Source organism: Octopus bimaculoides, chromosome 22 (genome assembly GCF_046866305.1).
Source record: "Octopus bimaculoides isolate indiv1 chromosome 22, ASM4686630v1, whole genome shotgun sequence".
NCBI classification, from domain to species: domain Eukaryota; kingdom Metazoa; phylum Mollusca; class Cephalopoda; order Octopoda; family Octopodidae; genus Octopus; species Octopus bimaculoides.
The window spans coordinates 7,401,389-7,413,533 of NC_142949.1; the positions used below are offsets into that span (position 1 = coordinate 7,401,389).

The window sequence follows — 12,145 nt, forward strand, 5'->3', positions numbered from 1 at the left end:
AGCATTTAGATGGCTCTGGTTGATTACATATGATTGATAAGATCAGTAAGATGTTGCTTGGCCACAAACTAGAGCAACTGAGATTAGGTCGTCTGGATGAAGGCGTGTGTTGTGAGAACTGAAACAACCAGTGACTCCAGGATACAAGACTGATGATGGGTCCCAGTAGTGAATCTGTAGATGTGTGTTCATATAACATTGATATAGATGAAATGTTGGACCACATGTTTCCAATCTCTGTCAACAAATACTCCATCATTTGAAAGTGGGAGAGTGGTAAGAATTTGACTCACCTGAAGCATATTTTCAATATCCGACACATAAAGAGATTCTTCCAAACAGCGCTGCTTTTGCAATGCATAGTCCTGTGAAGAAGAATGGTAAGATCACTTTAAAAATAAAAAAAACCACAAACAGAAATATCAATAAATTTATTCTATAAACATTTTATTTTCTTCTTTCTTTCTTGCCTTTAACCCTCCAACGCGGAGTATAGGCCACTTATAATTGAATTCCATGTCACATAATTTTTCGCTTCTGTACTTATACTCTGACATGAATGTCCCCCTTTCTTAAGTTCCTTTTGTGTTGATCTATGCCACAAGTTCTTAGGCCTACCCCTCTTTCTATATCCATCCGGATTCCACTGTAAAGCACTTTTCGTTACATTTGGTGTGTCTTTTCTAATTGTGCTACCAACCCACTTCTACTTTTTCTTAAATATTTGCTCCCTAATCAAAACTTGATTCATTCTTTGCCATAGCTCCATATTGCTTATGTGTTCGGGCCATCTATTTTTAAGTATAGTACGCAAGCATCTGTTGATGAATGATTGTATTTGCTTATTTGACTTAACTGTTGTTTGCCATGTCTCAGCCCCAACAGTAACACCGCTTTTAATTAAGATATTTTAATTAAATTGAACCAAACACTTATCTCTATGGTGTCACTGGTGAATGAATGCATGGAGATAATATTGATGAGAGAAGAACTCTTTGGTCTGCCTGGAGGGGAAAAACAACCTCTGCACAGCAGAGGGTTTAGTGGCAGAAAGAGTATACAGCTATAGAAACGGTGCCAAAAGAAAGTAATGTATTTTATCAACCAAATCTCCATTTAAATCTTTTATTACCATATTTCTATTGAAATACACTGCTTTGTTTCAATCAATTTTGAAAACAATGAAGATTTCAGTGGAATAAATTTGTCATTTTTAGATTGGGTCAAATTCTGCTGAGGTCGATGATGCCTTTCATCCTTTCGGGGTTGATAAATTAAGTACCAGTGAAACACTGGAGTTGATATAATCAACTAGTCCCCTCCCTACACGTATTTCAGGCCTTGTGCCTTTAGCAGAAAGGATTATTATTATTATTATTATTATTATTATTAAGGTGATGAGCTGGCAGAATCGTTAGCACACTGGTGGCATTTTGTCAGTCTTTATGTTCTGAGTTCAAATTCCACCAAGGGCAACTTTGCCTTTTATCCTTTCAGGGTCAATAAATTAAGTACCAGTGAAACACTAAGGTTGATGTAATCAACTAGTCCATTCCCCACAAATTTCAGGCCTTGTGTCTTTAGTGGAAAGGATTATTAGGCTGGCGTATAGAACATGAATTAACATGAAATTTTGATGGAAGGTTTTTGGAATTGGTATCATAGAACAAGAAGTGATCACAGACAGCTTCGAGTTGGTGCCCCAGCATGGCCAGTCTAATGACTGCAACAAGTAAAAGATGAAAAAGGGGGCCAGAGCGGAAAAGGATTTTTTGTTGCAGAGGAACAACATTGTTACTCACATTATAGAAAAGAGAATGGGGATGATTTGGGCCGCAGCTGGGACGAGATAAGAATAATGGTGATTGAATGATCCTCAACGTATGGTGATTGATTGCCCCTCAAGATATGGTGTTTGGACTGACCCTCAATGTATGAACTGAGTAGATGTGAGTGAGGGTAGGAGAACTAGAAGTGTGGGTGGGTAGAGGTTATGAGAGGGTATGGTAAAGTGAGAGATGGAGAATGGGTGATGGGGTGAATGTAATGAATGAAAAACTTGTTGAGGAGCGGATAAAGGTTGAGGGGTGACCAGTGATGGGAGTGAAGAACAGCAGAATAGTATTGAAAATACACTAGATAGGAGAAGGATGAGAGGGAGAGAGAGAGATGACATGGAGTGGATAAAAGTTGAGGGATGACCAGTAATGAAAGGGAGAAAAGAGCAGCAGAATGGTAATGAAAATACAGTAGACAGGAGAAAGATGAGAGGGGAGAGATGCAACATGTAGTTGGGTAAGTTACCAGTGTGAGGAAGAGTGAGGCAGGTGTGGTGCATGGGGAGAGTGAGAAATGTACTGTGGTGGAGAAATAGAGATGATTTGGTGGCTCAGTGGGGGTGAGGTAATCAATGTAAAATGTGGGTGGAGAGGACAGTATAAGAACAACTGATAGTTATCAAGTGAAATTGTTCTGGGCAGTAAAACAGATGACTGGTATCAAGGAAAAGTTGGAGTTAGAGAGGAAATTAAGTGAAAGGTGCAGTTGTGCTTATATGATAAAGATGTGAAATAGTTAATTAAGAAATGGTTAATTAACTTACTTCAAGTACCAAATGTTCGAAAGATAGTGATTCTTTGACATCTTCATTCTGAAATTAAAATATATAAATCTTAAGTATGGAATTATTTCAAAAACAATATTCATTATTTCAGAAATCATTTATAACCTCCGTCCATCTGTCTGTTCAGTCATCCATCCACCCATCTCTCTCTCTCTCTCTCACCTGTTCACTTTCCCTCTTTCTTTTGCTCTATCTTTTTCTCTTTCTCTGTCCCCCTCACCTACTTTCATTTCTACTCTTCCCTCTCTTTCTTTCACTCATTCTCTCCCCCCCACTCATTCACTGCCATTCCTGCATTGGATGACTGGATCCCTCCAAGCCACTGTACAATGCCACTCTTCCCTCACTGAGTCACGCTGCCCATGTAAAGACAGACAGCACTGGCCCTACCTGTACTGAAGCCCTCCTACCACAATCACCCTTTCTATAATAACAATTAACATTCTCCCTCTTCTTCCTTCCCTCCCTTCACACAGTAGAGTACAGTATAAAGCTTATCCACCTTCACATTTACCCTCTGCTATCCAGTAGTAGTATTATATGTACTTCCAGGTTTGCATTTGGGCAGCTATCATGTGTGGATAGATAATTGAAAAAATTGCAGTCAAAAAGAAAGGGTATTTATTTTTGGTCACTACAATTGTTTCGACGCAACGTAGTTCTCTCGGCATGCAGGTACTTGATTATGCAACTGTTTCCCTGCATTATGAGATCTATTTGTGTTTCCTCAAGCGATATGTAAATTTCCAACTATACACCTTCTTGTTGATACCAATTTTTTCAACTATTTACATACATACATACATACATACATATATATATATATATATATACACACACACACACAAATGACACCTTTTTTCAGTTTTTAATCAACTAAATCCACTCACAAGGGGAGGCCTATATCAGCTTGAGATCATAATAGAAGGTATTTGCCCAAGGTGCCATGCAATGGGACTGAACCCAAAACCGCTTAGTTAAGAAGTAAGCTTGTTAACCATACAGCTGTACCCACACCTATTTGATACAATCAACTGAAACACTTAAAGGTGGGGCTCCAGTATGACCACCATAAAATGACTGAAATAAATAAAAAAATTGCAAAGATAACAGTTGACCAAAAATTCTTGAAATATGTCACATTCCAAATAAAAGGACATTTTTGAGTGATGAATTATTAATGAATGTTGAGTAAAGATTACCATCTTCAAGGTCAGAATTCATTAGTCATTTAAATATTTGGGTGGACCATCAGCATAAAGTTATTTCTTTAATCTATTTCAGGTTGCAAGTGGTCTTGGGTTCAGTGCCACAGGGCAGCATATTGGGCCAAGTGTCTTCTGTTATATCCGTTGGGATGAGCAAAACCTGGAGATATGCTGTGACTGAGAAGACCGGGCAAATAAAGTGAGTTCACAGCTGTAACCAACACCAGTGTTGCATAACCAGTCCACTCAAAAAGTACCATGGATTGGAGGGCGACATGCTGTGCTTGAGGAGACCTGTTGAGTCAAGTACATTGAAATCAAAATCAAATCAAATCACAATCAAATGGAAATTGTAGATGTGATCCCTGTGCTGGTGGCACGTAAAAAGCATCATCCAAACGTGGCCGATGCCAGCACCGCCTTGACTGGCTTCCGTGCCAGTGGCATGTAAAAAGCACCATCCGATCGTGGTTGATGCCAGCACCCCTGACCCGTAAAAAAAGCATCCACTACACTCTCAGAGTGGTTGGATTTAGGAAGGACATCTAGCTGTAGAAACATTGCCAGATCAGACTGGAGCCCTGGTGCGGCCTCCTGGCTTCCCAGATCCCAGTGGAACCGTCCAACCCATGCCAGCATGAATGTTTGACCATGGGGGGAAATATGTGTGCTTGGAAACAGGTGAGGGTTGGATGACAGGATGAGCATCCAGTCGTAAAAAAATATCTTTAACAAATTCCGTTTGACCCATGCTAACATGAGGAAAGTGAACGTTAAAACAATGATGACAATGACATTGATGATGATGTTGATGATGATCATCATCATGATAATGACAATGACGACGATAATGATAATGATGACAACGATAATGACAACAATGGTGATGATGGCAACAATGACAACGACTGATAATGATGAAAATGATGATAATGATGACAATGATGATGATGATGGTAATCCCGATGATGATGACAATGAAGAGGAGGAGGACAATAGCATCAATGATGAAGATGATAACGATCATAATGATGACGATGACGATGATGATGATGATGACGATGACACCGATGGTGATGATAATCTTGATGATGATGACAATGAGGAGGAGGAGGACAATAGCATCAATGATGAAGATGATAACGATCATAATGATGACAATGACGATGATGATGATGATGACTATGAGGAGGAGGAGGACAATAGCAGCAATGATGAAGATGATAACGATCATAATGATGACGATGACGATGATGACGATGACAATGATGGTGATGATAATCTTGATGATGATGACTATGAGGAGGAGGAGGACAATAGCAGCAATGATGAAGATGATAACGATCATAATGATGACGATGACGATGATGATGATGACAGAGTCAGTAAAAGCGGGTGGAAGCAATAACTGCAAATCTCAGAGAGACCAAATTCCACCACAGTGGTTGGTGTGTAATGGTATAAAGCTCATGGACAACCACTCCCAGGTTGAAACATTCCGACACATAGCTGCCATCTGCCATGGGTCGTACATAACTGATTAAAAGCAATCAGTAGCCATGATAAAAACTGGTTTCTCCACACTAAATACATATACACCCAACATTCATTATCTATGGAAACAAGTCATCAAACAAAGCAATACTAATTGTTTATCTTCTCAATTGATTGTCAAAACTGTCTCAAGCATGATGAGACATTTTAATCAACAACTCGGTCATTTTTTTTGTTTTTTAGCTGAAGGGAAAAAAAAATGCCCAAAACAATATCACAGTCAAAGGTTGTTTTTGCTTTGTTCTCCATTTTATCTTTTGTATTTTGCTTTATTTGTTTTTGTTTTTGTTCTTTTTAGATCATACTATAATAATACACTTGTGTTTTTCTCTGTCACAACATATGAATAAGGAAGGAAGGGATGATGGCAAACTGGTAGTGGGAGCGTTTCAACTCTGTGTGAGTATATGTGTGTATGTAAAAGGGAGGCTTGTATATGTGTGTGTATGTGTGTGTGCACACAATGGAAGTGGGATGGAACATTCAACGCCGGAAAGAAAAATCAAGCAGCGTTTCAACTCTATGAGTATATGTATGTATGTATGTATGTGTGCGTGTATGTGTGTGTGTGCGTGTACAAGGGAAGTATGTGAGTGTTTGTAGTGTGAACCGGCTTTCTTTGACAAGTGTATTATTCTGATTTACCATCCATATTTAGGAAAGGTTTATAGGAGTTGTGTGAGAGCTTCAATGCTGTATATGGGAGTGAGACATGGTGTTTGAGGGAGAGAGAGAGAGATGGCAATTTTGAGAAGGACTGAGAGAGCAAAGGTTGCCAGTGCCGCCAGACTGGTTCCCCTGCAGGTAGCATGTAAAAAACACCTTTTGAGCGTGATCGTTGCCAGAACCGCCTGACTGGCCCTCGTGCCAGTGGCACGTAAAAGCATCCACTACACTCTTAGAGTGGTTGGTGTTAGGAAGGGCATCCAGCTGTAGAAACTTTGCCAGATCAGATTGGAGCCTAGTGTAGCCATCTGGTCCGCCAGTCCTCAGTCAAACCGTCTAACCCATTCCAGCATGGAGAGCAGACATTAAACGACAATGATACATCATCCAAAATTGTACCAAAATATACACCACCTGAACACTCAAATACACAAATGCAACAACATACACACACACATGTACACTCAAATATGTGTACACGAATACATCGCTCAAAAAATATACACACAAACACTCTAATATACAAAAAAGGCACATCTGACCATCTATCCACCAATCCACAACACGCACGTCTGATTTTATGCTAGATGATGTTTACATGAATATCCGTTAGCTTTATTATAATTACCGCGATGGCAATCAGTCACAGGGTCAACTTGCCAAGAACTAAGAACTAGCTTCTACAACAGCTGCTGATATCACAATAGCTATTTGGCTACTGTTGTTCTAGATAATGTCAACGATTAAATATGTTGGACTGTTTGAAAACAATGCGAAACATGCGAGAAGAAATACCAAGACGACACTCGGTGGCAAAAAAAACAATGCAAAAAAAAAAAAAGCATTTGTTTATATCATTTTGTTCTGAATTCAAATCATACCAAGATCAACTCTGCCTGTCGTCCTTTCGGAGGGGGGGGGGGGGGCGTTCAATGTAATCAAGTAGCTCCCCCGCCACGCCCACTCCCCTTCAAAATTTCAGGCTTTATGCCTAGAGTAGAAAGAATTATTATTATTAGGTGCATGGAAGGTGGCAAGCCGGCAGAATTGAACTGCTAGCATACCAGGCCAAATGCTTAACCCTTTCTACTACAGGCACAAGGCCTGGATTTTGTTGGGTGGGGGACAGTCGATCACATCAATCCCAGTGCGTAACTGGTACTTAATTTATCGACTCCGAAAGGATGAAAAGCAAAGTTGACCTCGGCAGAATTTGAACTCAGAACATAGCGGCAGATGAAATACTGCTAAGCATTTCGGCTGGCATGCTAACGATTCTTATTTCTTTATTGCCCACAAGGTGCTAAACATAGAGGGGGCTTTACCTTTCATCCTTTCACGGTCAATGAAAGAAGTACCAGTTACGCACTGGGGTCAATAATAATCAATTTACCCACTCCCCATAAATTTCAGGCCTTGTATCTTCAGTAGAAAGAATTATTAGGTGCATGGAAGACTACAAGCTGGTCAAAATGCTTAGCAGCATTTTGTCTGTCTTTATGATCCGAGTTCAAATTCTGTCAAGGTTGACTTGCCTTTCATCCTTTAGGGGTTGATAAAATAAGTTCCGGTCAACCACTAGGGTTGATATAATTGGCTGGTCTCCTCTCCCGAAATTTCAGGCCTTGTGCCAAAAGTAGAAAGGATTATTAGGTGCATGGCTTAGTGGTTAGGGTGTTGCACTCACAATCTAGCAATTGTGATTTCAATTCCTAGATCGGGTGGTGAGTTATATTCTTGAGCAAATCACTTTGACCCACATAGCTCTGTGATCACTTTAACACCTGATGTATGGCACACAGTGCACCTGTTCAAGCTATGCCAATTTGATGGAAGGAGTGAGTTAATGTACAGCCACTGGCAGCTCATATATAGGCACTGCAGAACTGCAGAAGCCCCTATTTCCACTCGATATCATCAATAACATTCAATATAATGAATCCTTTTTTTTCTTTAATTCTTTCTTTATACTTGTACATTATATAATCCTTAAGCTTAATGTCAGTAGCCATCTCCTAGTTTATGAAAAAAATACAAAAATCCTTGTATAGAACTGTGCGCTTCACAGTTCCAGCGATGCGGTGTTTGGATGTTGTGCGCATGCTCACATGTCCGAGATAGGAAGCTGCATGCTAGGCAGAGAGAGCACTGTGGTTCACGCAGTGCCGACCCTGGTGTGCTGGTGAAAGGTGGTGTTTCTTTTTGACTCCACGTGTGTTGTGCTTAAAAACGTGTTTATATTCTTGAATGCGATAAAGTGTAGAATTAGATTATTATCCTGCTTCCAGCTACATTGTTGCTGCCAGGATTTGGAAAATAGGGCAGATTCCCGTCCCCATATTGTGATTTAGGGGGTGTTTTTGAAAAACAAGAGGGTATTCGTGGCGATGTTCAGTGAATAAATTAAACACACTACCCGGCAGTGGCTAAAACGCGACCCGATCAAGTTTATGGATAAATTCTCTTTTTATATGTTTGTTTCTTTTTATGCAATATTAAAACAATGGCTAAAAATTTTCTGAAACAGCACCCCTACTAATTTTACCTATGAGTCACCACTCAGCCAATACATTTGATCACTATAAACAAATCATTTGTTGTCATCCATTCGGCAAAATCCGAATGCTCATACATCATCTTTGATGAGAGAGTCCATCATTGTTATAATTATTATTAAGGCGGTGAGCTGGTAGACTCGTTACTGTGCTGTGTCAGCACCTCGTGAATCATAGTGCTGAGTGGCATCCTAACAAGGACCTCAGACAGACAGTATTTTATGCAATATGCATGCAGTTCCAAGGAATGCTGACTTTTGCAATACATCTAGATTGTAGGGTATCTCAGATGTTTTCAGATGTTTCTTCAGGTTGGGTGGTTTTGAACCCAATGCTCCAATGACAATAGGGATAACCTCTATGTTCAACTCTCATAGCTGCAACATCTTAGCAATCACAATTCTCAGGTCTCCATATTTATCAATTTTTTTCTTTCATGATGATGTGTTGATCTCTTGGCACTGCCATGTCGATTATCAGGCACTCTTGTCTGTCCCTCCTAAAGGTTACTATATCTGGCTTCAATGCTCAAACACCTTGTCTGTCTAGAAATCAAAGTCCCAGAGGATTTTTGCATTCCCCTTTTCATTCATTATCTTTTCCGGTGTATGTTGGTACCAAGCACCAGTAACCTCATATCCATACTTACAGCATAGTAGGCAGTGGAGGTTTTGGGCTACTTTGTCGTGTCTGCGCTTGTACTCTTTCTGCACAAGGGTTGACTGGGGAGAGAGGATTGAGAACAGTAGTTAGTGTGAGCTGAGAGGGAAGATGCATGAAAGAGAGGAAACAGTACAACCTATGGGCCAGAGGCTGGAATATGGCAATTAGTAATTGAATAATGCCTTACCTTATCCTTTTTTAGTTCATCTAGTTTTTCTTTGAATTCTTTGATATGTTCATCAATGTCTCGAAGATGACCTAAAGATTGCTGAGTTCCAATATAGTTGTGACAAAATGTGACATCTTCGATGTTTTTCTGAAGTTACAAGAGAAGAGAAAAGGAAATAAGAAAGATGAAATTGCTATGAGATTCTGGAAATCAGGAAGAAAATAACTGAAATAAGTAAAATTATTAAAAAGAGTTATGTTTAGAATCGAGAACTAACACAGTGTTGTTTTTATAAGAGGACACTTTAGCAAGAGGACATTTGTGAACAAGGATAGCTCTACAAGTGGACATTTCCACTTGAGAACCTCTCAACAGAAGGAGACTTCTGTATGAGGAAATTTAAGCTAAATGAGACTTCTACACAAAGACACGTTTGCAAGGGGACATGTCTGCAAGAGAATAACTCTCCAAAGGAGACTTGTGTATGAAGACAGTCCTATAAGTGTACACCTCTTCAAGATAGTGTCTATGTGAGAATAGAGTATCCGCCTCTATAAGAAGACATTTCTATAAGAGAATATCTCTACAAATGGGGACTTCTACATAAGGACATTTCAACAAATGTACACCTCTACAAGGGGACAATTTTGCATGAGGACCCTTCTGCAAGTGAACATTTTTACAAGAGAATATATTTTACAAAAAGAGACATCTGTATTAGAACCATTTTTACGAGTCGACACCTCTACAAGCGAGCATAAGAGTACGTGTACAATGAGACATGTCTGCATCGAGGCATCTCTATAAGTCAACAACTGTGTAAGAGGAAAGGAAAACTTTAAAAACCTGACTTTTAATTATTTATTTTGTATATATATATATATATATATATATATATATATATATATATATATATATATATATAGGATCTTTTTTAAAACGGGGGCCACATTTTTCATTAACGAAACACTTTGAAACTTGGAACACTGGTAGAATGTGTCATATAAAACATCTTTTTCTCTTAGTCTTCTTTAAAAAAAAAAAGAAATCCATAAATTATTCCATGTTAAAGTTGTCGTATTTCTGTAATTTCAACCAATCACTGACGTCCATTCAGCCGATATACATTAAATGCCGACTACATAAACAAACGATTCTGAAACAATTAACCCTAACCCTAGGGTTAGGGTTAGGGTTAGGGTTAAAGCAAATTTAAAATGAAAAAAGCAAATAAAACGAAGGTATGGAGATTAAATACGCTTTACATCGCTTAGTGAGCCAAAGCAGTAAATGTAAACAACTGAATACTTGTCAGTGATTGGTTGAAATTATCGAAATAAGACAATTTTTTACATGAAATAAATTCGAATACAAAAATATTTTTCTGTCCTATAACACAAAATAGATAAGTATACGAAGTTTGAAAGTCTTTCGCTACCAAAAACACTACGTAAAACATTAATGAAAAATGTGGCCCCCGTTTTAAAAAAGATCCTATATATATATATATATATATATATATATATATATATATATATATATATATATATATATATAAACTGCTATTCTCAAATAAATCTGTGTTGTTTTTTAGTCCGCAATTAGTCCAAATCCAGCAGACCTATAATGAAAGACATTCTTCTAGTGTCTTTTTTTCTATATCTAGGACAATGTTGTTCAATGTTTTCTATTATATAAGAGCGAAAAAGTGTAATTTGAGAAAAGTTTGGCTGTTCTTTCTAGCAAGTCGATCGACCGTGCAGAAGCTCCTTCGTTGGCTAAGTGTCGTTGGCGACTATTATCTTGTTTCTAACACAAGGAATGCCAACAATGTTTGTCAAAAACTAACAAATGTCGATAAGCTACTTTGGTTACTGCAAGACATAAAATCTGTCGAATTATAATCAGAAATACTTTGTTTTTAAATCAGTGTTTCCCAAGGTGGATGGTACTGCCCCCACCCATCTGAGAGCGGTGGAAGCATTCAGGGGGACGGTAAAGAAAAGTGGCGCGATCTATGTAAACCCCCCCCCCCCCACCTTCACCCGCCCACCAACCTCCTCAAAGAAAAAATAATGGGTTAATTAGATTCGGTTTTATATGTGAAATAGAGATGTCTTGAATCTGATACAGAAAGTAGTTTATGCTTGTGGTGGTGATGAGTCGGGAGGGGGAGTCACTCGGAAATGTGACCCGGGTACCTAAAAAAGTTTAGGGAACCACTGGTTTAAAATTATATCATTATTTACCTGTAACTCTACTCAGATAATCTGATAAGACTCCATGCTATGAGACGCCCTCAAATCATCTTGGAATCTTAGGGATGTCGTTACGATACATGTTCGTGTCTTGGGCACTTTTAGGGCCCTCGCCCATGCCACCCATGCATTACAATGTAATGAAGGATCACCATAAAGACACCATTGAGCGTTTAACACAATTTGTTTTTCATAGGGGACAGGGTACTGTATTTTTTTTTTATGATTTCAAACCCCAAAGGATTGCCTAACATATTTCCCATACTCCTTTCGCTACACTATCGTCGTCGTCAGCATCATCATGATCATCTACATCGCTACCACCACCCATCATCACGAGCCAGCATGACTTCAAAAGGTCACAATAGCAATGTTGTATTTTAACATATGGATAATAACAGGAACGAGAAAAAAAATACAGAAAAGGAAAAATAAAATAAGATTTTCAT

At 38.8% G+C, this 12,145-nt stretch overlaps 1 protein-coding gene across 1 annotated transcript in view; it reads right to left on the bottom strand.

Annotated features, from left to right (window-relative positions):
- The window catches only part of LOC106873493 (uncharacterized), a 296,970-nt gene that overhangs the window by 224,869 nt on the left and 59,956 nt on the right, over positions 1–12,145 (bottom strand). The window contains 3 exon segments of the mRNA XM_089339867.1: positions 294–365; positions 2,603–2,650; positions 9,457–9,585. Of these exon segments, the coding sequence (XP_089195993.1) occupies positions 294–365; positions 2,603–2,650; positions 9,457–9,585 (249 nt within the window).